This window comes from Bombus impatiens, unplaced genomic scaffold (assembly GCF_000188095.3).
Source record: "Bombus impatiens unplaced genomic scaffold, BIMP_2.2 scf_1055, whole genome shotgun sequence".
In the NCBI taxonomy this organism is placed as follows: Eukaryota; Metazoa; Arthropoda; class Insecta; order Hymenoptera; family Apidae; genus Bombus; species Bombus impatiens.
This window is the reverse complement of record NT_177474.1, coordinates 1,125,252-1,153,214: the sequence shown is the minus strand read 5'-3', so window position 1 is coordinate 1,153,214 and position 27,963 is coordinate 1,125,252. Positions and strand designations below refer to the sequence as shown.

Sequence of the window (27,963 nt, the reverse complement as noted above, 5' to 3'; positions counted from 1 at the left end):
CATATTATATGTATTATGTTAAATATGCACAGGCTTATCGACGGCAATACGCGTATGAGATTTTACGGATGAAAACATGAAAATACTGTCATGTTTTTATTACATCAGAGCAAAATAAAAACACTACTAATAGATTTGACACAATTGTTTTAGTAATCACGTGTAATCAACTTTATTCAAATTTGTATGTTATTGTATTTGTATGAAAGACGTTGAGAATTTATTGTAAGATTGACGAAATCTCAGCAGCAATTTATCAATGGTATTTTTACGAGCTGTTGAGAAGTATGTTATTAACAGTAAATTGTTACACGAGGCTCGAGTGTTATTAATTCGAATGTATAAAAGTGACAAGAATACTATTGCTATCGTGTCTATTAGTAGGTACAAACGTAGTACTATTATTTCTAGAGACATCCTGCTTGCTATTAATGTTATTCTGTTTTTTCGAACTAGTTCGACTCCAGAAAAAAGGCTAGTATCAAAATATTTTTACTTACAAATTGCAAATTTTACGACTAAAACTAAATAAGAAGGGAGAAAGAAATAGATAAGATATAAAAACATAATTTCTGTGCCATATTAATGATAGAGTTATTAGTCACTTACTAAATTTAATAAGATCTTAAAAATGCCTCTTTCCGTACACAGATATGGCTGCTTAGTTTTTAAAAAATTAGACACAAAAAAGAGTTGATAAACACTATGTATACCACATTTCACTATAATGAATTGAAAAAATAGTTTACAAACCTTAGCCAATCAATGTCGTCGAAGTTGTCGAGAAAAAAAATTGTTAATTTTCGGAAATTACAAAAAGGTTAAAAAGATGAAAGAGAGGGGGAAGGGAGAGGGAGAGGGAGAGGGAGAGAGAGAGGGAGAGGGAATGGGAGAAAGACAGTCACTTGCTCTTTGCGTAGGTACTTATGCACAAGCAGCAAGTGCGCAATCGATTAACAAGATAGTCAGTAAACTTTATTGCGAAACGCAAAGGTTTTGATTGAAAATTGGGTACAATGGAATCTAGCAAGTCGGAATCGACGCCAAAACAGGCTATGGTATACATTTGCGGAGGTACAGTTAAGATCATAAACGTGAAATATTCCTAACCTCACTTTTTATGTCGCATTACGACACTCACTTTTTGTGTCTGTCATGTATTTTCGAAAGAAACATAAAGTTTGTGTAAATATTGCTTTCTCCATCCTTTCATCATACAATTTATACATTGATAAAAGTTTTGATTGAGTAACGACATTAATAAAAATATCATACTTGTCAAGTCTTCGTTTTATTTAAATAAATGTTTCATTATATCGTCTTAATTTAGATGTTAATATTGTATAACATTAAAAATTCTTTGAGTCCATTTTTTATTTCACGAAACATAAGCTTTTATCAACTTATTAGTATCTTCGCGTGTTCCATTCATAACCTGTATGCAAACTTTTGTTCTATAAATATGTATATAATTTATTTGTTTTTGTAGAATGTCATCATGATAATGAAATACGCCCAAGAGATCCAATTCGATGCCGAGAATGTGGGTATAGGATCATGTACAAGAAACGAACTAAAAGACGTATCCTTTTATATTTATAGAAATATACATTAGATATTATTAAATGTTACTAATGCACTTGTGCAATGTTGTTTAATACATGTTGCTATATAAGATTTTAATAGTAATCATTCATTCTATAAATACTTCCTACACTCGTTGTAGGTACATATAAACACAATATAAGCAAGTCATTTTCCTTAATAAATTTTTAGTTGTTGTGTTTGATGCACGATAAAGCAATCTATCATTTTCTATAAATTATATATCGGTCATTAATAAATGTAATGTAATGTAATACCAAAAGCTGGAATAAGACAAATAATGGAAGAAAACCTGCCATCGTGTCAAATATATAATATAGGAGGAATAGAAAATAGAAACCATATATTAAGTAAACGACCCATGTATAAAGAAGTTAAGTCAAACGTATTAAGAAATAGGGAATGCCCAAAAAATGGGAAACCATTGAGAAAGGAATGTGGGAGTTGATGAACATCATGAATGGAAGCTTAAAACTAAGGGCATCATATAATAATAGCGATAGTAATAGCGATAGTTCAAAGAAGGCAAAGAATCAAATAATCCACAAACCAATAAATAAATAAATAAATAAACACACATATATATATATATATAATGATATTGAGCTATATTAGAATTCTGACTTTACTTTGGCATGATGACATGTATAATAAATTAAGATAGTTAAAAAATAGGAAAGATATGAAAGATGTTGTTCGTCATTTATAATGTTCTTTTTTAAATAAAATACAAATTATCCATACATACTATGTATATGTATCTCTTACATCAAATTTTTCCTTCTACTACAGCATACACACTTAATCAAAATACTCGATATTTTTATCAAAAACAATTGTTTCGAAGCTATTGTATTAAGCATTGTATTGTATTTGTATAATACAATACAATATAATTTATTTAACAAATAACTATAACGAATAAAAATAAAATTATAAATTGATTTCATATATCGGAATATAAGTTTAATTTCAAGTTTAAAAGGCCGCGTTTCGTTTGGTTTCTATAAAATTGTTTATGGTGGCTCTCTCTGGTGGATGCCGGTAATGCAAGTCGCCACAGTTGGATTAACACGAGAGACGTCTAGCGGAGAAATAAAAAACTGCTCGAAAATGTGTCCCTCTGATTGGTCAAATTTGAATTGCACGAGAAGCGATTGTTGTGCGTATTCAACGTAACGTACTTACAATGTCAACGGCTAAGTGATATAGCGTGATACCATGTGCGTGCATCAAAGAAGTGATTTCTACTTACTATTATGAAAAATTAATGATAGAAATGCATTACACGCGTCATATTATCGAATTTATAGTTAAAGTTCGAATGAATTGATATTCGCAACGATACAAGTGTTGCAAAATTGGAATAATTGATAGAAAGTTGTCGCGAACCTGTTGGCGTGGTTTGTATACATGACAAAATATTTTAATTTCTCTTGAAACGAATTCTATATCAATTTGAAGATGACATCGTTATCGTTGCTGGCGAGTCACGATGAAGTGGTTCGATGTATGAATGTACACCTAAACGGAGCTTGCGAAGAAGGTTCGGATTTCATATATTTGCTCCCTACAATGTTTTACTAGATTATGAAAAAATATATTGAGAAAATACGCATGCCTCTAAGCTTTTGTATATAAATATTTTCCATGCCCCGTACTCTTTTCAATATTTCTTGTGTTCTTTCCATTCGTGCTATAATTTAACGATGAAATTGCTATTGTAAATATGTACACAGAAAACAAAGATGACGCAGTCATATTGTTTCATTTTTTTAACGTAGTTTCAAGTTAATTTACTATATCATTTACATCCTATTTTTTATGTAGAATTTCTAAAGTTTGCTGTAAATCAGGAAGAAATGAGACAGAAATGGTTAGCATCTATACAAGAATGTCAACGTCTTCATTCAGCTTTAGAGAAATCTCATCAAGAGGCAGCTGACTTAGATAAAAAATTAAGTCACGCTAGAAGACTTCTAGATGAAGAGAAAAGGAGAAGGCGTACCGTTGAAGAACAACGAAATTCATTGGTAAATATGTTCTTCTTTCATAATTCTTAAACATATGACAATGTATTCTCGTTACTTTTTATATAGGAAAAACAAATTGCTATGGCCAGAGATCTTTTATTTAACGATGGTGGGAGAAATTTAAACGATGAAACCCGCGAAAAATTACAATTTTTGAATAACACTACGTTAAATGGTCGTCACAGTAATATATATAATATAAAGGATGTACATCAAAATGACAAGTGAGTTCCTATTTATATAGGGTGTTATTGATTGATACATAGGAAAACGTTGTTTAATTATCGCTTTTAGATTAAATACTATAGCGGAGCTGGACTCCACTGGCTCTATTTTAAGTGACTTAAGTTGCTTTTCGAAGTCAGAAGATGATTTAGATATTAGTGCAATCATTCAACAAAATCATAAGAAACGTGAATGGAAAGAGCACAGACCAAGTGGTGAATATTCCACGAAGAAGCGACGTAGTACAGTACAAAAAGCTGCAGAATTAACTTCGTCTGATAGAATAGTAGCCACAACTACAGTAGTGATGCCAAAAGATGGCAATATCACTGCGTCTTCTGTAATTGAAGCTATACCTGGGGATGAAAACATAGATCCACAAGAACCTTTACATAATTCGCGTAAAAGGCGTAAAAGTGGTGATCGTAGTAAATCAAAATTAACACCCGTTGATACAAATGATATTCAAATGGATACTGCTGTAAGTTGTTTTATTTGAATTAAACACATTTTTCTTTCTTTTCCATGTTTCTGTAATTTCAGCTAAAATAACAGAGTGAAAATTATATTACAGCCTTCTGCGCCAAAAATAGAAGCTCTTACATCAGGATCAGATTCTGAGGGCGTTTTTAAACCTAGTCCAAACATAGGTGGATACACTTTAAATACGAAATCAGCTAGAGGGCATAGCTTTGTAGCGAAGACGGTGATTAAACCGGAAGTCTGTACACCATGTGACAAGAGGTAAAATATTCATAAGGATTCGGTTCATACAAGTGTCATAGAAACACTTTTAAAAATAACATTTTAGGATTCGATTTGGAAAGGTAGCCCTGAAATGTAAAGACTGTAGAGCTACGGCTCATATGGAATGTAAAGACTTAGTTCCATTACCATGTGTACCTACTGGAAATACACCTACACTACGAGGAACATCAGTAAGCTCTTGAAACTTGCGGTATCTTTGTATATGATAAAAAGTGATAACAAACTATTCTTAGGGAACGATAGCAGATTATACACCGATGATCCCGCCAATGGTACCGTCATTGGTTGTTCATTGCATCAACGAAATAGAATTGAGAGGAATGAGCGAACAAGGATTGTACAGGGTAAATGGCGGTTTAACGGAGGTAAAATGTCTAAAAGAGAAATTCCTTAAAGGCAAAGGTGCCCCCAATCTTTCCGATGTCGATATATCTACCATATGTTCTACTCTTAAAGATTTCCTTAGGTACGTCGATTCGAATATTTTGTTCTATACAAGTGAAACAATTTATTTAGTTTCTTCCTTACCCTTAGATCGTTACGAGAGCCGTTAATCACTGTCGGATTATGGGCAGACTTTGTTCGGGCAACTACTATTACCGATAAACAAGATGCTGATGCTGCATTATACCAAGCAATTTCTGAACTACCTCAACCTAACAGAGACACGCTTGCCTTCTTAATCTTGCACTTACAAAGAGTATCAAGTAGTCCAGAATGTAAGATGCCAATAACTAATTTAGCTAAAGTTTTTGGGCCTACTTTGGTCGGTTATAGTTGCCAGAAACCATCGCCCAATTCTCTTCTTTCAGAGACAAGTAATCAAGTTGCTGTAAGTATTATAATAAAAAATTGAAAAGACTAGATAATGCTTGCTTGACCTTTTACTTTTCTTTTTATAGATAGTGGAAAATTTATTGAAAATACCTTCGGATTATTGGGCAAATTTCGTTAATCCCGAAAATCTAAACAATATTGGTACTCATAGAACTGGCGAATTACAGCATACACCATCTCAGGAATCTTTACTTAAACGCAGCATTTCCCGTGGCTTCTTTAATACTCCACTTACTTCTAGGTTTGCACCTTACTATTACGTACTTTTAGCTTGAAATCAATTACGTACGGTACTCATATTCGGGCATTGTTACAGTCGGACATTTATGAGGAAAAACAAGAAATACTTCGCGGCATCTCCCTCTAGAGTAGCTTACTGACAAGAATAGGTATGTATTTAAATTATGCTTACATCGAGATGCAAATAATTTCTAAATAATTATTGACTCTTTGAACATAAATAATTAATGTTTGTTCAATGTGCAACATAATTTTTCTACATTCTATTTAAAATTTTGTAATATTTTGACATAAAATATATTTTTATGTAACGTATGGTACGAAATAATACTAGAACATTAGAAATAGAATATTAAAAATAAGCAAAATTAAAATGTTAATAATATATTATGTTAAATACTCTTTACGATGACTTTAAGCGTGTGAAAGTATGTGGTGACGTTAATACGAACCTCCAGTATTTCTCTGAATTGAGATTAAAATACAATTATATAGCACTAGGCGAATATAGACATTAAGGCGTAATGTTATAAGTGTAGAATTAAATAAATGTGATATTTTTGTTAATAACAACATTTCTAAAAATGTTCGGTTCAATAAAAATACAGACCATTTTATTTCAATATAGCTTCGTTTCCTTTCTTTCGTAGGTGTATAAATACATGTATTAACAAGTAACAAAAATTATAAATTTACTACTATCGGTGCCGTAAAAACAACAGATGCCTTATGCAAACTAATTGTAAGTGAACTTGAAATATATATATATATTACAAACATTAGTTTTCAGTTCATTTACATCGTTCTTTTAAGCATTAAAATATATCTTTAATTCTGTACATACTTCCGTTATCCGTAATAACAATTGTATCACAAAGTACATGTTACATTCGAAATGATTTCTTAACCGTCTAAAACGAAGTACTTACTTTAATGGCGATGAAATTAAATTTTCTAAATACTACAATTGAAATATAAGCTTATAAAACAATATTTACGTTATACGTTCCATTTGATCCTTTAGATTGTTTTCGTGCACGATTTTTCTTTTATCTCCCAGCAATGTTCCCAGAACTGTTTCAATCTATTGTCCCCATTCGAACAAAAATGTCTAAAATCTTGTATGAGCTTTTTTTGAAACAATTCATCGCCAACTAACGTGGATGATGATTTCCATTTTCGACTAAGCATGTGATTCCACGACCAAAGGAAACCAATCTAAACAGATGAGAATTCATTTCTCTAACAACTTCTTTCTCAAAGAATTATACGGATTACCTACCCTCTTGTCTTTGTTGTAGTCATCTTTATTCTTCCCGCTAACGTGTCTCGTAATGTAAGCTTCATGAGGGCTGGGTTGGTCAGAATGAATCGGATATCCCTTTTGCCCTGTGTTTCGTCTCACTATGTTGGTAGCAGTTCGAGGACGTGATCTTGTATTTGTCGTAGATGGTATCAGTATGAATGCATTGCCGGTCATATGAACGTACTGGTGATCGTTTTCAGTACTTTCTATTAGGCATGGAACAAAGCCAAATCTTTGTACAATTGTCTCTTGAAAAAGAAAGAGTCTTTGTGCGTGAGTTACTTCTCGAAATTCTGGAATCAAGAACCATCGATAACCATTGGATTAATCATTGATAACCATTCGTTCTATATAGCGCTTTAATTCGCGTTGATACTGAGAGAGCAAACCTTCGAAAAGATGTCGTTTGTTTGCCATAAGACACTCTGTATTTAATGGTATAAAAATAGGCCCCCTTAAAGGATCACTTTTTAAAGTGAACGGTAATGCTAGTAGATCGCTTGGGATAGGAACCATTTGAATTCCGCACATTTGAGCCTTACGTTGCCACACAAATATCTTCCCAGATTGAAAACCAAACGTAGTAGTTATATTTCGAAATATGAACTCGCTTTAGATCACAAAAAATATATACTTACAAGGTCAGCGACTATACTACCAGATGATGCAACCCATTGTACCACTAGTTCGTAAGAATGATCTACTTTGTATATAGATTGATATCTTAGATGTCCCCATTCGATTCTATCGCTTCTGTTGTTTATGTCTATATCTAGATGAGTATGTTTATATGACGGAGCTAGGAGGCAAAGTGAATAATACGTGAATTAGGAGAAACAAGAAATGGAAAATACATAAACACTAAAAAGTAACGCTACCAGAAGTATAAAAAATTACCTTGCCATTCTCCATGCTCATCCGCCATGTCGGATATGTCTAACTCATCTTTAAGAAACGGCGCTACGTTTGATTCGTCTACAATAGTAGTATCGCAGCTGGGTATAGTCATTGGGGATGACATGAGGGGGAACGATCCTGGCGAAGATGGTTCACACCAGCCTTTCGGTGCACTTATTTCGACTTCTACCCATTCATTTTCGAAGCTTTGCAAATCACCCAGGGGTGAGAAATAATCGCCAGCTTAAAAATAGGAAAAATCATACAAACAATAGATAACAAATTAATATATAATTAATATACAATAATTTCCCTTACCTCTTTGATTTTCTTTATCTTGTACTATGTGATACAAATAAAATCCTAGAATGAATGGTTTAGAAAAATCTCCAGATGCATGGCATATGAGCTTGTCTTGTATCATACCCTAGATGAAAGTATATTATAAAAATACATGGAACCAATAACTTCACTCTATACTGACAACATTATTATTATTACATTCATGATATTGATGGCACTCTCCACTGTTACTCCTCCTTCTATGTGATTATTTAACCATTGCACTGCATCTGCGCTAACAAATGTCTGGCTTGGAAGAGATGGGTGTTGTGTGAGGAATCCCACGCCGTTTTGTGGGTGTTTCATTGCTTCTAGAATTTCGTTGTTTGACGCGGTGTTCTTTAACTTTGTCAATTCCATGTTTGTACTACTAGTAACGAAATTGAAATAATTAATATAGCGTTTATGCAAACGATTTATGCGGATGTGTGTGAGATGAAACTCGACGTTTAATTTACCTATCTTCGTTAGAATCGAAATGGTCTTGCTGTTGCTCGAGTGAAAGGGGTAACACAGCTTCGCTGGCAGGTGAGATTCGGCCCCTATCCATCACTTTGGAACCTGATCTAACAAAAACAAGTGATACCAATTAATCACATAATGCTTATATTATCAGAATGGTGTATGGCAGAGAAACAGAGCAATAGAGAAAATTAAGCAATGTCTAATGTGAAAAGCAACAAAATTTGCATCTGCATAATACTATTTATTTTCTTTCTCGAACAAAAGTGTAAGATAGAATGCCCTGTATATAGATAGAATATGTATGTACATACAAAAGATAAGGATAGAATCGATATCTTAATATTTAAATGTAAGAGTTGTTAGCTTAATTCATGCTTCGGTATTGTAATATAGATGCACATACATATCTTGCCGTCAACGGCAAATATTTAAATTTAAAGTTAAGTGAAAGAAATTTAAAAGATTAAAACACCAACCTGTTTGGCACGTGGCGAGGAGTGTCGAGGCACGCGCGGGCAGTCGCAGCGGTATTCACTACATGCCTCTCCTGTACAGAGAACCCCGTCACTCCCTCACTCACTACCAATATTTTCTACCATACAGAGTATTTGTACAATTGTAAATCACATTCTTGGCAATTTTCTGTAACATTTTACCGTTACCTATGTTGAAGTAAATGGTACAAATGCTCTGTATCTCATCTTTGCTAAATGATGAAAAGAAGGATGAAAGCAGCTGAAAAGTATAGAATGGGAAATATGTACAAAGATTGTACTGAAACATTTACAAATACAGCTCTCTTCTATTCTGAGCACACCCTTCCCAGAAATTTGAATCAAAGGTATGTGATCGTGTTCATCACCAGAGTAGAAGCATTGTAATATCTTAAGGCAAATAACGCAGTATCAATTGAATAATATGGAATAATATGGAATTTCTAGACCAGCCTCCTTAATGCTACTTAATAATTGTTTGTACAACAGATACACACAAATCTTTACCGTTTTGCCAGCATCGTTATGTAAAACATGCAGATGTGCAGTTTGTCGGGAATTATGTGCGGTATTAGCTTCAATGTGCATATTCATACAAAAATATATACTCATAAAACTGAAACTGAATGGCCAGAGCTGCATAAATTTTTCTACGTTTTTTAATATATAATGAATATAATTTCGATGCCTTATCATGTATTGTATCAATAAATTGTCTATTGTATCAATAAATAATATCGAAATACATATCGAATAAATCAATAAAACTCCATGAAGACTGGACTTATAATTCCGGCAAAAACAATTCGATTTTCAATCATTTTGTATGATTGTATCAACAGCAAATATAATTATTCGCGTCGTATATAAACAATTTAAAGCAGTTAATATTTAGTAATTAAACCGATGCAGCACAGAAGCGAACAAGCAAAATGAAAAGGTATCAAACGTCAAATTTCAATGGACATTTCGTTGCAAGATGCAATAGGTTGCAAGCTATACTATTACATTTGCCAAAGCAACAATGCCGAAATCATCAATCTAAGCTTATTCAAACCTTGGTCTCGGTTTCTCTGGTAGACGATTGCTTCCGAGTCGCTCCCTGAAGGGAGAGCTGCCGACTAGATTGGTCTGAAAAGCATGATGAATAGTATGGGTAACTGTAAATGTATGAACAAGCTCATGATCATGAAGTAGTATATCACCGGTCTGTTTCATTATGTAATGCATTGTTAACATTTTATTCAGAGAGCATTATTAATTAGATCGACGAAGAGAGAAGAAGATAAATAAAATGTTGGCGTTTTGCATTACACAAAAGCTTGCTAAAAAATCATGTGCGCATTCAAGGCAGATATCAAGCATGGTTGCATTGTGTAATACGTTGTGTAAGCTGTCTGAATGTTCTGACAAGCTTGCTGTTAGAATCTAACATTACTAAAGAACTGGACGTAACTAATATATAAAGATTAAAAAAAGAACATGAAGAATTCATGGATGTCCCCTCCTTATTGCCAAAGGAGGCGTATATTCTGAGATTCATGGATAGAGATGATAATGATTTCATTGACATCCGGATCAGCGCACTGAGGCTACAGGATGCGAGGATGTACCTGGTTAGTGAGGACAATCAGGCTCGTGCTGTGCCTGCGTCTGGTCAAGTGAGAGGCAGGATCTCTCTGGGAAACACCACCTAGAGTCGAAGGATTCTGAAACATATCATGCTAAATGCCCTCTCCTAACATTCCACTCATCTATTTCTACCTACGATTACGTGTATATCTCTCTCGTGTAACTGTGTAATTTTGACATTGACACCCGCCAGCTATAAATACTAGTTCAGAGATTGTTATTTGAAAATAATTAGTCTGTACGTAATAAAATATCGTCAAATTCGAGTAGGTAATAGCCACCGTAAGTGATTTATCGAGTGACAAATAAATAAGCTTGTGAAAAAATCGTGCTCTCTTTTTTTAAACTTAAATTAACCCTCATGTTACTGTTTGTTGCGTCCTGCGTATTTAGTACACCACTGAAAGAATGGCACTGCGTTAAAACTCTTGCAAAACAAAAACTGCGAAATAAAGAAAAATAAAGGAAAATTACAACTCTTTGATATTAAACGAACTAATCGATATTCGAAACTAACAAAAGCACCAAAATTGCGTTACTTAGGCGTCGTACATCAGGCATGCGACAGTCAATTCTAGAGTGCAAAAGTACAGCGCAATATGGTACAAAATAGATCGTTAGTTAAACCCAAAGTAAAACGCAATGTTCTAGTTTAGACGAAAAACAGGGAATAATAGCGAAACATCTGTCAATTGGATTTTACTCGAGGTTCCCCTATTCGATAATTTCAATCGATTTAAAAAGTTTATGTTTTACATCTTTCAATTCCCATAAAACTGAAAAATCAGGCTATCTTACATATTAGAAAAATTTTATGCAAAAGTTACCCAATTTTTGTTCGGATTCGGGCGGCGTATCTTATTCGGCCACAGCTCGATGAACCGTAAAAATCCGTCCAAGAGAGACACTTGTTCGGAAGTGGTGAGAGGTGTATATATATCACATCTTGATGATCCCTCTAAAAATTTTCGAGTAGCCGAATTGTGCAAAGGAAGTAAAAACACGCGAAATCTCCAGTATTTAAGCGCCTAGAAATTTTTAATGATCTCAGAAAAAATTGAAATAATGTACGATACAAATCTTACCTCTACTAAAGCAAAATCAGTATGGCCCCTTGTACAGATGTAATGATCCAAATAATTCCAATTGTAATTTTCAAGCTTCTCTGTTGTAAAAGATACCCATGATACTTCGTACGTGTCGTGATGAGGTGCGTGAAATCGATACAGATAATGAATATTGAACGGAGGGTAAGGATGCCTGTAAAGGATACATTCAAATATTCTCTCTTTACTTCTTATTAATTTGTAGCGCGATTTCTCACCTTGGCCGATATCTTGTTACTGTTATACAATTATCGAATAAAGATATTTTGTGAAATATTCTCCCAATGCTTAGCAAATATTCCTCCTTCGGTTCTGATTCTGTTTGCCGTCCCCGCATTACAGAGCTTATTGCAGGGACAGCATTACTACCGGGTGTATGGCTCTGATTTTGATTATTTTGCGGTAAAATTATTAATTGAAAACCCTTGATTGAGAGAAGAAAAGAAGAGAAAGATGAAGAAAAAGAGAAAAAAAAGAAAGAGAAAATAAACATAGTTACACAGAATTGCACACATACGGACAAAGATCACGTTTGAAGGCATGATTGGCATAATACCTGTGCTAATCGTTGCGATACAAGCTCCTTAAATACTTCGGCAGTTGTCAAAGGTTTTTTATATATTGCTCGTTGTTGAGCAAAATCTGTATTAACGTCGTCAGGCAAAAGATTATAGTCTGACACAACGTAGTCGTTTTGTAAACTTCTTTTATCGGGAAAATAATCTGTAGTAATTGGCAAACATGCTGGGATTGTCAATGATTTCCAATCAACACCTACAAAATAAGATGTAGGATATATATGAAAAATGCAATTTGCATTTTAGACTGTTTCAAATGAATAAATAAATGAATTATTTTTAATATATAATGTTAATTTTCGTGACTACGTAAGTACTAAATCTAGGTATTATGCAGCAGTTAATGCAAAAATACACAGATATAATACACAGAAGAAATTTTCACAAAATTATTGTACAGTGCAAGTACATATTAAACAATTTATGCACCCCAAACAAAGATAGTGATTATATTAGTATTACAATATGTGTTGCCAGTATATGAAATCCAAGATGACCACGATTTAGTACTAAAGCATGCAATGCAAGAAGTATTATTTGTAATGTAATTCTCAAATGAATTCTCGAAATAGTTTGTTACAAAGCATAACAAACTAAGTTTGTGAAAATAATATTGAAGGAGAATATGCGAACGTGTATGCATAATCGAAACAAATATACCACATCGACAATAATTACATAAAAGAAGAAGGTACTTCAATTATTCCCATAAAATTAAATTTCTATACATTATTAGTAAATCATATCAAATATCGTATACTACTTATTACTAGTAATATAAATAAGTGCGATCTTAAAGCGAGATGATAGAGTAGAAGGATTATAAAGCAGATGAGAGAATGTTTGAAGAATATATGATATGAAATTCATAGTATATATAGAGAATCGGAAAAAATTAGAATTTTGAACAGTGCAAATATCTTATGAAACAAGTAGAAATAAGAAATAACAAAAGAATTCTATGTAGGTGTATAAATAATCGTAATAGTAACAAATATTTAATAGATTATTTGTAGAAATTATTTTGGAATTAGAATTACTTTTTTGCAACAGAGGACATACATGCATAGAAGAATCATAAAGACTAGAGCTATGAAGAACAAAAGTTACTACAAATTTAATACCCTGGAAAAAAAAAAAGAAAATAAAAGGAAAGAATGTGTACCATAACCGAATCAACCCCCAATAACGTATGGCGCTAACCTATGATTGCTGTTTAATGTGACATCATAGTTGTACATCACACACGCGTCAATGCGTCCAGCGTTGCATCCCAATAAGACGTACCATAGCATGGAAATAAATGTAATAATAATATTATTCATATAAATGATCGATGAACCTCAAAAATAAACATGAATATGTCCAAGAATGAAAATACTTCTTATGCATGATGATTGTGTGACTGTGTATTAAACTTTCATTCATTTCTGCTTGAAAAGCAATATCTTTTCCTGAAATTTGTATCAACTATTTTCATTCTTTTAGAAATTACGTTTCAAAATTGTATTGATTAATCCTTCTTGGTATTAAGTATGAATGATAAGAATGAAGTTCTCTGTATGAATTTGTGCATCGGTTGAATAATTTATAATATTACACCTACATTATTTTACTTATGTACGCCTTTATTGTTCTCCTAAAATTGCCAAGAAGCATTATACATCCGTAATTAATTGTCTAATATTTTTTACCACATGAATTAATCGTTTGCTTAATTAAAAATCCTTTCAAAATTCTTTCTTCAAACTGTAAACTCATTTTATAATAATTTGTGGATAACTTGTGAATAATAATATGGCTAATGTTGTTATTTGGATATGTTATAAAATATTATTTGCCAGTAGTTATATAGTATATTTATGTTGTAAATCGCTTTATTAGAATATATGCAAACCTGTTGTAAGTGCCGGTGTCCATTCCTGTTCACCAGTAGCACCCCATAACAATGTCAAAGACTTATTGCCTGTAGAGGATATCGGATTCCCACTTTTATCAGTGCTTGATAGTGAAAGATTTAATCTCTGCGGTTTATTCTTTGTGTCTATGAAAAACATAGTTGCGGTGCTGTATTATATTAATACACGACTTATGTATTTTATATGAAATACTAACGATCTTGAAACTGATTCGAGTTAGAGACGTCGTTATGTTCCATAGGGGAGCCACTTATAGTGGAAGTAGCATCGGATTGTGGTTCTGAACACATTTGTGTTGGCACAGCTTGATAATGATGTTGCTGTATAAGTACACCTGTTGGCCCTACGATATTAGTTAAATTTAAACGATTATGTAATTTCTTTTCTTTATTAGTAATTACCTTTAGGAAAAATATGTGTCCATCTTCGTCTGTTACTAGTTAATTTAATTGTAACGTGAGATGGATCAAAAGGATTAATAAGTGCCCTACTAGGTCTAATAGTTGTAGGTTGAGATATTGTATTTGTGGGGCTTCCAGCACTGCCAACAACCGGCCTAAATGGCGGCGATATTTCTGAATCGGTTAAATCGCTTTTTACTGATATCCTCGATTCTACGTAACATATAATTGTTAAATACGATTATATTTCAATATCTTATTAACACTTATAACTTGTACAAGTAATTTCAATATATACCATTGACTTCTCCATTGGATTCACTACTGGTTACGTCATCTGTTCTAGAAGGTATCAAGATTGCTGCGCTTCTTGTTGCAGCTGGAGGTGAGTGAGATTCAGGTGGTGGGTGATGTATATCAGGATCTGACATTTTTCTTTTCAGAAGTTTCAGTATATGCGCGTTATTATGTGTTTCCATGCTGGCAACGCTTGTCTTTTTAGTTCTGGTCGTAACTCGTTGCAAACTACTTATAGAAAATTTTAAACTAGAACCTCTGGAGTTAAAGTTTCAGCATATAACTTAATATTGAATTTACCTTGACGTATGGACTGAAGGCAATTGAAAGACTTGTGCATCGTATGCATCATAGTCAAACAAAGTATTGTGCAAACATTCCTTTGCATCTTCTTGTAAAAGCTTACTTTTACACTGCAATTTTCCAGTTTCTGCTGATTGTTTTGACACCCTCTGAGGAAGTTTTATACGAGGTATAAATGTTGAATAAGGAATTTTTTTATTTGTTGAATAAAAACTGAGATTGATCCAGTGCGGCATGCTATAGTCATCAGGCGCATTAACAGATGTATCCTTATTGTGAAACTAAAATTATATCACAAATATTAATATTTATAACATTATTACTAAGTGCTGTATAATATTTTCATAAGCGTAAATACCTTTAATAAAGGTACAGCATGTAATGGCTGTTCTCCGACACACACCAAATCACTACCAACTCCGTTATCGATAATTCTTTGTTTTGTAACGTTCGTTAACTCTCTGTCAACCTCAAAAACACCTACACCAGGTGTAATCACCACCGATAACTGACCAGTTCTATCAAAACTACGATCCAGATAATGTTTCTCAAACACTGTAAGCGAGCTAAATTAAGCGAAATACTTTGTAATAAATTAAACTATATGTATATGTGTGTGTCTGTTTAAATATTACCATTTAAAGACATGTTCAGTACTTCTAAAAAGTTGCCCTGTGCAGCTGTTGAATTTACTGCTTTTGGTATAGAGACACCTGATTTTTGATGATATTCTAATACAATTTTTTGATAGTCTGTGAACAGTTTACGTAATTGTACCAACACGTTACTCCAATCTTCAAATCTTTCATTTTGAACTACCACCCTGTAGAAATCTTCATAAAATCTTCCCCTATAATCATGTTGTAAACATTCACGCATGTGATTTGGAAATTCTTCCAGACTGTTAGCATTATAAAATGTTCTTGAGAATAGAACAATCGTTACTTCATGATTACTGCCATTCTTTTTCCACTTTTGAAATAAATCAGCTAAAAACCCATTAACAGCTTTTTCAAAATATAAGTCACCGTGAATGTCAAAATCCCACATTTCTGAACTCATTTGAATAAAAAGATACACCATACTGGTCGAAGAACGAAACACAACCTAAAAGAGAAATTTTTAAGAGACAATTTTATACATACTTTCTTTTTCCACTATATTCAAATGCAAACCTTAGTATCATTAGTTATAACACCACAAGCGACTCTATCACCCTGTGACCACATTTCATATACTTGACATCTGATACTGCCTCCACAGAATTCAATCTTCTTGTTCATATATACACAAGTGTTGACCTAATAAATAAATTTATATAAAAGATAAGGGAGCAAAATACTTGGATACAAATTGAAAAATAAACAATATCTATTCTACCAAGCTATTTTTCAGACGCCACATTTCACTACGACCCAGATACTGGTCTTTGAAGGTAAGTTCAATGGAATCCAAAGCTACATCGTCTGGATTAACAACATTCATATACACGTCTGCAAATGTTCTTAATTGAAACATTGTGGCTACATTGTTTTCCACGCTAATTGTCTCCCTTCCTTGTAAATCTTCTTTAAAGGATGTGACTTGAAGGAGTAGACGGCTAAATTCAACCTCAGGGTGATAAATTTCAACAACATCTCCAGTTTTTATACTAGGGTGATCTTTTGGATTGATTATTAAATCTTCTTCACTAAAGGTCTTTTGATGAACTATCAACTTATACAGCTTCATTTTTAAGCCATTACTACTTTCATCATAGATCTAATCATAACATGTCATAGAATAGAATCCTACAATGCAATACGCTTATATAGAATATTTTTTTGTATGTATAAATCTAATGTAAAATATTACATACATTAAGACGAATAAACAACGACTTACTTATCCATTCTCTATTCAGTATAAAACATTTCTTCGATATATTTAAAATAAATATTGGATCCGAAACATAATATCTATATATATATTTATAAAATATATATATCTATATGTATATATATATATATATATATATATATATATATATATATATATATATATATATATATATATATATATATATATATATATATATATATATATATATATATATATATATATATATATATATATATATATATATATATATATATATATATATATATATATATATATATATATATATATATATATATATATATATATATATATATATATATATATATATATATATATATATATATATATATATATATATATATATATATATATATATATATATATATATATATATATATATATATATATATATATATATATATATATATATATATATATATATATATATATATATATATATATATATATATATATATATATATATATATATATATATATATATATATATATATATATATATATATATATATATATATATATATATATATATATATATATATATATATTATCGATGACACGCTATTAAGATAATGTAAATTAATTATAATAAATATTCCACTAAGCTGCTATGTTTTACGGAAATTTCAAGATCCTTCTCTCTTCCAGCTTTATCCCCTACTGCTGTCATATGAGGTTTATTCACATTGTCTTACTTCATTTAAATCTCAAAGAATAAATAAACGTTGGCACTATACACAGGGGATTAAGAGTTAATATTAAACTCAACGACCATATTTTTAATATGCTTTATTCTTTAGAATCTTGGTAACACGTTTCGTTTTATACAAGAATGTCACTAGCTATTAGTATTTCTCATACGATCGATATGGTTTGGTTTATTTATCGGTCGAATATGTACACTTTAGGTTATACATGTTGATGTAAAAGTGAGATGACAAACGAATGACATCGCATGTATAGTAAATGAATAAAATTATGTATTGTTTCATTCGACAAAGGAACAGATTTGTGAGAAAAATAATTAAGTTTTATGAAAGAAATGGAAGAAGAAAGAAAGATTTTGGAGAACAAACCCGCTGTACTTTACGGATAGATTAACCAATTAATTTAGATAGATGAATTTAAATCATATATAAATGAAACAAATTCTTTAACAAATTATTGATATCAAAATATTTCAATGTCGCACAGACTTGTGTAGGTAGTGCTTAAGACCTGTGACGAATTTGTATACCATATTTCAGGTAACATAGTCATTTAAATATCTAGAAAATGAGTCTAACATACTAACACAAAGTAATAATTTAATGAAAATGTGATATATGTGGTTCAACTGTGATATAACAATTTAGAAGCTCGAAAAATTATGTAATGATTTCCTTGCAAAAGGAATTTCTAGATTCTAGATTATTATATAGTATCATTATCCTAACATAGATTTCATCAATCTTGTCCAATAACATATATTGTATATAAAACAGGTTTAATAAATGAAAATCATATTTAAGTTAAAGTAAAATTATATTCTGCAAAAAGTTAGCGGAATCTTGTCTTATTTAAATTAAATTTTTTAAGATATTGAAGCGATGAGCTCAATATTTTTTAAGATATTGAAGCAGTTACGCGGTTGCGTCAAAGTGTAGAGAACGTTGCGTCGCCATTACGCAGAGCTGCCATTAAATCGAAAAGTTCCTAAAAATGCGGCGTCTGCTAGATCGCTAAGAGTGTTTTGTTAACAGAAAAAACGTAATTTAATCTAATCTGCTAGAAGATTTGAACTACTGTTTCCACGAAATGGGCGTGTTAAGCTTACCCTTTGATGTTTATGCGATAGCAATCTGCTCCGGTTAAAATGATATCCATTTTATAAATATCGGTCATGTCATTGACGGTGCATAACCTATATGTGATGTTTCTAACGTAAAGTATGTACCTAATTGTCGTCTAAAAATTGAAAATACATTTGATTAAATGATGAGAGATGCGTACCAAGGGCCTGCTATTGTTGCTTATCTGCATAGCAGGAAGCAGCATTATCTTCATTGCTTTCAGCAATCAACGACCTTCCATTCAAACTCTAGTTACAGAGACACACAAGCAATTACGAAACTTCCAAGTAAATATTACTGTAATATTCTCTGTTGACTGATTGTTATTATAGAGTATTAATAATATAATGATTATATATTGTTAATTTTTCCATATTTTGTAATCTTTCCAGGAAAATTTGAAAGACGTTGAAGAAAAGCGCTTGGTAACAGATTCCAAGTATCTTGCGATGCTTGGGCTCGATGGGCAAACAAGCACAACACCTTTTAGTCTTAAATCTCAAAATGTGACTGTTGTCTCTCTTATTAGGCCTGGAAACGAACAACATATTTACGGCTTTGTGAGAAATATCAGTCACTTTTTGCCAAATAACAGTATTGTCGTATATAGCGTCGGATTGAACGACGATTCTCTGCAAAGTATTAGGACGGCTTGCAACTCTACGAAATGTAATGTGATTCATTTTGATATAAGTCTATTTCCGGCCCATGTTGAAGATGATAGGCTACATGTTTATAGACCTCTAGTTATTCAGGTAACTAGATATTTGTAAATAAATAAATATATGTGTGTGTGTGTGTGCGCGTGTGCGTGTGTGTGTGTGTGTGTGTGTGTGTATAAAGTATGTATATAAAGTAAGGCGAAGCAAAGAATTTTGCTACTCGGTTTTTTTTCGTATGTTGCAGACAGCTTTAAACACATTAGGAAATATACTGTATATGGATTCTAATATGCGTTTGAATTCTTCAGACATTTCAAAGTATCTTTCACCAAAATCTGGGATTTTAAGTTGGCCTACAAGGCATGCGATTAGCTCTTTAACACACCCAAAGATGTACGAATATTTTCACGTTTCTGCAGAAAGTTTCTTCTTTCTTCCTTTGATAAGAGCATCGCACTTAGTAATTAGAAATGTTAAAGAAATTAGAGAGAAAGTAATGTTGCCATGGGTTCAGTGTGCGCTGACAAGAGATTGTATTTGTCCTATCGGTATATATGCTGAGAACAATATTTTTTCTACGTATTAAAATGTTGCGTTAAAACACGGCGGCGACGTACGGTGTAGTACGTAAGTAATTGGAATTTATCATTGTAGGAGCTCAATCAGCAGGTTGCCGATTTAATAAGAAACCACAGTATCGGTATTCCGGTTGTCACGCGTATGACGCCTCTGCACTGAATATCGTACTCGGACTGCACTTTAATTTCGATGATACGTATTATGTGCATCAAGGGCGAGAAACGTACTTTAATAGGGTACAACCAGAGGAGATTACGGAAGAGTATGTTACGATCACACGACAGAATAACGCGACTGAGTCGAACTTGCGGAATATCATATCAATTGAACGCTAATTTCCCTGATATCACGATTCATGTTAAAACATGAATCAAGCGATAGATCGATTAAGCACAAGTTAATGATAAGGATACATAGATAAGTTAAAGGATAAATAAAGAACTTTAGCGAACAAACAGTACTGTATATGTCTGTAGTGTAGTTAGTTACCTTAAAAAAAATAATTTAGTCTGCGCACTTTGTTTGTAATTATCTGTGAATTATTTTTGAAAGTAAGCGAACATTGTTTCTCTAATATTTGTTTGAAATATTCATACCGTCGTCTTGATCAGGAGGGAACGAAATGAAATATGTATAGGATATGGTTAAGATCGACCGTGCATATCGTAATATATCGCGAAGCGATATCGAATGTGATCCGTTTTTCTTGTTGGTCGATCAGCAGAATAGCCTACATCAGCAATCAGGTGAGTTATCGAATGCGAACGTAAAGTGGGATCGCGTGTCGCTTAACGGAGGGTGTTCCGGATCGAAGGTGGTGCGCACCTCCATAAAGTTGGAAATCGGACCGCGGTATCACGCGCGAACGTACTCGTGTACAAATTTCTCGGTAAATTTCAAGTTGAAGCCGGTAGTGCCGGTAATACGTCGCTAACAGGGATTCGTTGTTGTTTGTATAAACGAAAAGTGCAACATCGCGTGAAAGATGGACGAATATGCGTACACGAGTTGTATCGGGACAGCGAGGGATTAGTGGGAAGACACGACCGGAAGCCAACGATATGTGACGAGTGATTAAATTTCGATATACTCTTGTCTGTTATATAATAATCTTGATCGCGTATTGTCTGACCAGAATTAAGGACGCTTGACGATGTTGGACAACGACGTTGACAGTTGGTATGATTGTAAGAGAGATGATATTAACGAGATGCATAGCGTAAACGACGCTGAGGCCAGAAACGGTGTATGTCTGATCAGTTCTAGTCGTTGGAAAAATGTTGCGTCCGATGATAGTCGGAGAAGAACTGGAACCTCTCGAAGCAATGGAACGATTCGCTGTGGTACGATTCCTACAAGTTCTAGATCCGGTACGGAAGTTCGATTCATTAATCCGGCAATTTACGCGGAGACATTGAACGGCGAGGATGTAGAACACGAGGTGGAAATTGAAGCGAAGGTCGGTTCTAGAGACGATGAACGTTTCGCGAGAAATTGCGGCGATTCCGCCGGAATCAGCGATATGATGTCCACACTGTCCATCAACAATGACCTGGCTGCTTCGTTTATGGATCACGCTGGTGACCAAGGTTCAGCCGAAGAAACGTATCGTTGTTATTCGTTAAATTCACCGACAACATGCGCATCCTTACGATCCGGTATTGTTCGTTCCAAATCCGTCACCTCGTGTAAGCATTCGAATCGAATCGAGAGACGTTGTAAAATTGCCGATAGAGCGGACGATAGCTACGATCTTTGTTCTACTAGGGATATCGAGTGGAAAATGCAGAGGTATCTCGTGTAGTGTCGTAAACGTAGTTATCTTGTACGAAATGTTGTATTACCTACAGATATAAATCTCTATTGTATATTTAATCGCGGTAGAAAAATGATTAAGTCGAAGACCGACGAAATACGATTTCTCATCAAATAGGTATACGTTTAATGGACAGCGAGTCGTGCAGGTCTCTACCTCGTCGATATCCGATGTGAGAATAACGGGGAACGGGCGGAATGAATCGGATGTTGGCAAGAAGATCACTTACGGCGAGTGGATGCGAAAGAAGCAAGAAATGGCGCGACGGAAAAAGGGAGAGAAAGACGAGGCTGAACGGCAGAGGCAAATGGAGGAGGATAGGCTAGCTCGTGAAAAGGAAGAAAGAGAATGCCGCGATAGGGAGAATTTCGTCAAGTGGTCCGAGATGAAAAAGAAGGAAGAGGAGAAGAAGAAAGCTGTAGTAGAGAAGGAATTGGAGTTTCAGAAGCAATTGAAAGATTTGGAGGATAAAGCGGCTGTAGCGAAGACTTTGTATCTTCGTCAATGGGCTCGTAAAAAGAAAGAAGAAGAGAGAGGTAAAGAAAGCATCGGGTTTTTCCTTCGTCTCGTTGATGATTCGTGCATTTACGATGTTTGTGTAGCATGCCAGAAGAAAGAGGAAATGAAGCGGAAAAAGCACGAGGAAGAAAGGAAAAAGAGATTAGAGGAGAGCACGAAAGCCTACGAAAACTGGCGAAAGATGGCGAAGAACAAACCGAAACCTGCCACGCAAGGGCTTCTGCGTCAGTTGCTTCATTTTGTCTTATATACGTATAGAAATGCTTTCAAATGGTAGAAATGTAATAATACGACATTTTCACCTGTTGTCAGCTCATCAAAAAGCCAAGCCAGCGTACGTGAATCCTACGCCGTGGCAGCGAATCGTCGACGATAGCGAGGACGTGGAGCAGGATGCGTCGAATGTCGGCAGAAAAACGCAAGGTCAGCCGAGGATGAGCAGTAAGAGAAGCGCTGTGTCTCGTCAGTGATTAAATGGTCGATCGATTGGAACTCGTTGGAACTCGGGGAAGCTACGTGGTTTTCAGTTTGAAGTTTGAAGAACGATCGCATAGTTTCATTATTACGACTCGAAGCGAGATAGAATTAGAAAGAAGCGACGGACGGAACCGAATATCATTGAATATGAATTGAATATGAGCAGCGCTTTTGGATCGCAGACTGTCGCGCGTGCGTGCGTGTGTGTATGTGTGTGTGTGTGTGGTACAGACAGCAGTTGTCTCAGAAAAGACATATCGTACGATTAGAACGATTCTACACGCACCGACGTATAGTAGATAACTTCGTTTCCTAGCAGATATTTTTCCCTTTTTTACAACCTTCGACGTTCGTCCGCCTATGATCAATGGATATTAACGTATCTGAAGTATCTGAAGAATCTAACGTATTAATGTATCTGAAGTTAATCGCGAACAGCGTTTATCGGTCGATATTTAGATGCGTTAAATCGATGTAATTGAAAGTTCGTAGTAGATAGTAAGGAAGAGAAGGAGAAAGAAGAAGGAGAAGTTGCGCGAAGGTAATTGAAAGAAACGTATAGGGAGAGAACTGAATACTCTTGTTATTTGTATTATTAATACTAAATAATAGCGTACTGTATATTACATGACGTAGATTTGTTACATAATCGTAACTTTTACACGGGGTCAGGTGAGTGCTTTCTACTTGTTCGTTACGCCAGGCGTATTTCGAGAAAAAGAATTTCAGAGACCAGTGAAAAACGACAATTCGAATACATACAGAAGAGGACGTCGATGTATGTATGGCAGATGTCATGCATTTTAGCCAAGTATTTAAAGGTGTAAGCGAACAATTACACGGTACGCAGCATCGGTCAGCATCGCGCGATCGATCTACTTGACGAAACTTTCCTCTTCTTCTCGAAGTCTCTCTATATCCGATTTGTTCATGAAATAGTAGGAGGGTTGCCGTGATTTCTGGAAATTCAAGGCAACAATCATTTCCATCGAATCGTCGATCGTTGGTTAGAACGAAGGATAGAGATTTCTTACTAAATCTTTGACTATGCGTTTTGCACCCGCTTTTATAAGAACGTTGCTTAGTTCTTCGACAGATGGTAAACCCATTGCATAATGCAAGGCAGTTCTCTCCAACTAAAAATAGGGCGTTAAACGTATAAACGTATCGGATAATAACGAATCTGATTTGGTATTTTTACTTTAAGAATAAAATTAATCCTGTGCTTCTGTTTCGAAATGAACTCTTACATTGTCACCTATACGTAGAGTTTCTGGATACATTTTAGCAATGTAGCGAACCGCTTCTTCGTTTTCGCGAAGCACCGCGATGTGGAGAGCGCATCTGCCCATCGAATTCTTTCCCATTGCCAATAACTTTCCTCCTCCGTTGTTCTTACCTAACAGTTCTTTTACCCTCGCTACGTTGCCCGTTCTGATTTCGCGGTGCACCTGTTCACGTTGTGTCTGTAAAAGCGTCTCCTTAGCGTGTGTTATTCTCGATCGTTACACCCTTGGAAAAACCGCTATATATAATAAGATTAATAAGATTATTCGTTTTGTTTTACCACGTAATTTGGAATGGATTGTAAAAATTGTACGGTTGCCTCTCTTCTTCGTTGTGCAGCGATCTCTACGATGTTTATTCCTTCGTCTTCCACGTCTAAAATATGGTCGTACCCTTCTAACAGTAGTTCCACTAATTTTTCAGTTTCACCTGAACAAACGTTACAACGAGCTTGATAAAAGTGCTGTTCGAAATTTGTCCGCAATTGCAAGCACGTATTACCTCTTGCTGTCAAATAAGCTACGTATCGATCGATCTCGTCCATATTTTCTCGAATATTTGCCAATTCAGCCACGTCTCTGGCTGTTCTATACAATTCGTCTCTGAAACCAACGTTAACTTGGCTCTCTTGAAGCAAATGGAACAAGCCGTCCTTTGGGTAAGATCGAATCGCAGCGAAGTGAATAACGCTTTGACCGTGTTCATCCTGAAGGAACAGGATTTTCCATAAAAATCGTTTTGTTAGTTTTGTTAGTTTGAATCCCTTCTGAAATTCTATAGTTTAATTCTATAGTTTAGACGCACTCTGTTTGGATTGCTAAAGGCTGACTCTGGCACGTCGGAATCTGGACTTTCTGGATAACCGGCATCCTCGTCCCCATTTTCATTTTCGATATTCTCTATGTTTTCTTCGGCACGATCAGGGATGATCAATACGTTCGGCTCCTAACATATCGTACAGCTATCTATACTTGGTGTATGAAAATTATTCGTACGCGCATCTATGTATCTAGAGTTATTATTTACCTGTTGTTGCGCGCTGTTTTTCCTCTTATTGGCAAAGTTATATAAATACGTAGCCAGATATGTAACTGGATCGTTTGGACGGGTATTGGCAACTTCTGTCAAACCTCTGATCAATGGATCGCCGAGTGCTATAAAGATATGAACTTGGAGATTATGTTATATTTCGATTGGATCATGGAAATGTTCGTGTGTTCGTTCGTTTAACGTCGACTTACACGATGCCAAGTAGCGACCCTCTTCTTCTCGAAATATCGCTATATCAACCGGCTTGTCGTCTGAAAAGCGAACAACACTTTTATTTTCATCAACTAGAAGATACAAAAGGCCAGAACATATTGCACCTATTTCTCCGCTTTATAAAGCGTAATAAATTATTATTCGATCATTATTATGGGATCTCTGGCTTTTCTTTTACATCGATTTATTACATCGATGTAATTTACATCGATCGAGGCGCAATACGTTCCTAATGCTTTGCTTTCGTTTTTTCTTATTTATCTTATCCATCTTGTTTGAAAATAAGAAAGAAGCAAATTCTTCGGAAAAGATAGGTGCATTGTGAACATTGAGTGCACAGCTGTTGGTTGCACTTTGGAAAACGCGTTGCGCACAAACAAATCTAGCACGATACCACGATCTCGGTATGCGGAAGCAGGTTTACACACGAGTAAGAGAATTTTACGATAGGAGTTACATCGATAGAAGCGATAGAAGCGACAGAAGCGACAGAAGCGACAGAAGCGACAGAAGCGATAAGAAGCGATAGAAGCTATGGAAGCGATAGAAGCTATAGAAGCGATAGATGCGATAGAAGCGATAGAGGATTTTCGTTTACGTATAATCGTTCGCGTACCAGTAGCCACTCGTAAAAACGTACGGTTCGTCGGTTCAAGTTGGAAAGACACGTGCTACGCCATTTCTGTTTCGTGTGAACATCGAACAGCTCGTGCATGACACATAAATCATCTTGCGATATTATTCAATTTATATAGAATCTCTGTGTAGCCGATTTTAGCCCGTTTTTAGGTACGTATACACACTTTACGTGTAGGTAGACAAGCATGGTGTCGTGCGACAACATGTCAAAGCGTCTTAACAATTGCCCATGTACCATATACCAATGGTTCATTTTACTAACCTAACGAACAAAATCCAGCGTCCCTGCGAGCAGCTAATCTTTCATTTTCGTTTAATTAATTCGGTGCACGAGAAATAGAATAACGTTCGCACACGTCTTTCCAACGTCCCAACCCGTCTCTTTCCTTTTCTCTCCTCTCACTTTCGACTTTCGACTTTCCACTTTCCACTTTCGACTTTAGTTTGCTTATGGACGGTCAATCGACGCATCGGCTCGATATACGGAATTATCACACACGGAATTATTCCACGTATAAGCGTATTATTCGGTTATCGAGAAAAAAGAAAAAGGAAAAAAGAAAAATGAAAAAGAAGGGAAAAAAGTAGCGTAGGAGCGTTGAATAACATGGACGAGGAAAGACAGAGTCTTTCGTTGATCGTTTTAACGTCCCCTCTCCACGACGATTTTAATTCTGGAAACGTTTAGCACTGTTCCGTTTGCGGAAAATTCCCGCGATCAAAGTTGCAATCTTCAACGAATTGTTTATCGATAGTTCCTTCTCCAACGCCAGGATATTCAGAACAGCTCTGGAGAAATCTTGAAGGGTCTGCAGCTCGGTAATACTCAACGATTGCTGGTTACCGATTCGAACCATATCCCGCTTCGCTGTTTCTTGTATGCTTAATCCACGAACTACACACAGATGCTTCAAATGATCAAATTCCTTCGACAATTCCGGGAACCTGATTATCGCGTTAAACCTAAGAGTATTGCCAATGGCGTACGGTCGTGCGCCGAGGAAGCCCAGCTTCTTGTCTCTCTTGAATTTCATTCTTTCGTCGAGCATCGTCATCACCTTCGCCAGCCTTACGTAGCCACGACCGATCGAACCCGGTCTGTTCTCGCTGGTGCGACAAATAACCCTCAGGTGATCCTGGACGTTCACCCAAGCAGCTAGGTCACCGGCAGAGGCGACGTAAACTCCTCGGCCGTAAGGCCAGTGCTTCCCATGAAGACGTTTGTCATCGTGAACTTCAAGATCCGTAATAGGCAATAGCAAACCGGCTGCTGCCAGTTGGGCCCTGATCGGACTCGGTTGATCCAGAATTTCGCTGAGGGTAAAGTAAGTTCCGGCCTCGTCCTCGCTGCTACCCTCCGCCACCATTGCCGAGATCTCTTGGCTCATCAATTCACTGGTGATCTCTCGTTCCACCTCTTCAAGCTGGTTCACCGTAAGCGTCAAGGGAAGCGTGTAACTTTCCAGATTTCTGCAACACTCTATTACAGCAGCTTGAACGTATTTGGCCGGAGGATCGAGGTCGTACGCCTCGATCGCCGAC

The 27,963-nt window shown here is 35.0% G+C and overlaps 6 protein-coding genes across 26 annotated transcripts in view; 4 read left to right on the top strand and 2 right to left on the bottom strand.

The window, feature by feature from the left end:
• The first annotated feature begins 850 nt into the window (after positions 1 to 850).
• LOC100741160 (DNA-directed RNA polymerases I, II, and III subunit RPABC4) lies at positions 851 to 2,158 on the top strand. The gene is made up of 3 exons (XM_003493165.4): positions 851 to 1,074; positions 1,490 to 1,582; positions 1,777 to 2,158. The coding sequence occupies exons 1-3, from the start codon at positions 1,017 to 1,019 to the stop codon at positions 1,797 to 1,799; spliced, it is 174 nt and encodes a 57-aa protein (XP_003493213.1). The 5' UTR covers positions 851 to 1,016; the 3' UTR covers positions 1,800 to 2,158.
• Positions 2,159 to 2,759: 601 nt separating this feature from the next.
• LOC100741038 (rac GTPase-activating protein 1) lies at positions 2,760 to 11,500 on the top strand. 2 transcript variants are annotated; one of them, XM_003493164.4, is made up of 11 exons: positions 2,760 to 3,151; positions 3,436 to 3,638; positions 3,705 to 3,862; positions 3,933 to 4,344; positions 4,438 to 4,607; positions 4,675 to 4,801; positions 4,865 to 5,097; positions 5,166 to 5,463; positions 5,534 to 5,709; positions 5,785 to 5,857; positions 10,733 to 11,500. In XM_003493164.4, the coding sequence occupies exons 1-10, from the start codon at positions 3,070 to 3,072 to the stop codon at positions 5,846 to 5,848; spliced, it is 1,923 nt and encodes a 640-aa protein (XP_003493212.1). In that variant the 5' UTR covers positions 2,760 to 3,069; the 3' UTR covers positions 5,849 to 5,857; positions 10,733 to 11,500. The 2 variants fall into 2 exon arrangements, with proteins under 2 accessions (XP_003493212.1, XP_033179356.1); XM_033323465.1 differs by lacking the exon at positions 10,733 to 11,500 and adding an exon at positions 6,359 to 6,498.
• LOC100740795 (GATOR complex protein Iml1) lies at positions 6,321 to 17,432 on the bottom strand. 13 transcript variants are annotated; one of them, XM_033323456.1, is made up of 26 exons: positions 17,307 to 17,432; positions 16,829 to 17,238; positions 16,624 to 16,749; positions 16,084 to 16,555; positions 15,807 to 16,003; positions 15,446 to 15,729; positions 15,147 to 15,376; positions 14,849 to 15,061; positions 14,644 to 14,790; positions 14,426 to 14,572; positions 13,732 to 13,740; positions 12,507 to 12,724; positions 12,169 to 12,374; positions 11,930 to 12,104; positions 11,672 to 11,872; positions 10,826 to 10,921; positions 10,270 to 10,343; positions 8,712 to 8,819; positions 8,413 to 8,623; positions 8,230 to 8,338; positions 7,912 to 8,154; positions 7,653 to 7,813; positions 7,404 to 7,572; positions 6,991 to 7,307; positions 6,707 to 6,926; positions 6,321 to 6,619 (listed from the first exon to the last, which is right to left on the bottom strand). In XM_033323456.1, exons 2-25 carry the CDS (start codon positions 17,177 to 17,179, stop codon positions 6,729 to 6,731), a joined length of 4,662 nt encoding a protein of 1,553 aa, XP_033179347.1. In that variant the 5' UTR covers positions 17,180 to 17,238; positions 17,307 to 17,432; the 3' UTR covers positions 6,321 to 6,619; positions 6,707 to 6,728. The 13 variants fall into 13 exon arrangements, with proteins under 13 accessions (XP_033179347.1, XP_012246696.1, XP_012246701.1 ...); XM_012391273.3 differs by having other exon boundaries at positions 6,321 to 6,926; XM_012391278.3 differs by having other exon boundaries at positions 6,321 to 6,926; positions 8,413 to 8,620.
• Positions 17,433 to 19,006: 1,574 nt separating this feature from the next.
• On the top strand, positions 19,007 to 20,877 carry LOC100740674. The gene is made up of 4 exons (XM_003493161.4): positions 19,007 to 19,466; positions 19,572 to 19,934; positions 20,086 to 20,389; positions 20,496 to 20,877. The coding sequence occupies exons 1-4, from the start codon at positions 19,332 to 19,334 to the stop codon at positions 20,753 to 20,755; spliced, it is 1,062 nt and encodes a 353-aa protein (XP_003493209.1). The 5' UTR covers positions 19,007 to 19,331; the 3' UTR covers positions 20,756 to 20,877.
• A 282-nt stretch (positions 20,878 to 21,159) lies between these two features.
• Positions 21,160 to 23,611, top strand: LOC100743804 (stress response protein NST1-like). The gene is made up of 3 exons (XM_024370872.2): positions 21,160 to 22,211; positions 22,354 to 22,979; positions 23,068 to 23,611. The coding sequence occupies exons 1-3, from the start codon at positions 21,574 to 21,576 to the stop codon at positions 23,223 to 23,225; spliced, it is 1,422 nt and encodes a 473-aa protein (XP_024226640.1). The 5' UTR covers positions 21,160 to 21,573; the 3' UTR covers positions 23,226 to 23,611.
• Positions 23,612 to 23,791: 180 nt separating this feature from the next.
• The window catches only part of LOC100743682, a 15,646-nt gene continuing 11,474 nt past the window's right edge, over positions 23,792 to 27,963 (bottom strand). For 3 of the 8 annotated variants that reach the window (XM_033323463.1, XM_033323462.1, XM_033323464.1), the window contains exon 14: positions 26,970 to 27,963. In XM_033323463.1, coding sequence (XP_033179354.1) covers positions 27,090 to 27,963 — 874 coding nt within the window. In that variant the 3' untranslated portion in view covers positions 26,970 to 27,089. Of the gene's footprint in view, positions 24,007 to 24,073; positions 24,192 to 24,266; positions 24,369 to 24,482; positions 24,699 to 24,799; positions 24,949 to 25,020; positions 25,226 to 25,323; positions 25,465 to 25,545; positions 25,674 to 25,760; positions 25,821 to 26,969 lie in introns of those variants that run through there. The other 5 variants (XM_033323458.1, XM_033323460.1, XM_033323461.1 and 2 more) reach the window with 4 other exon arrangements.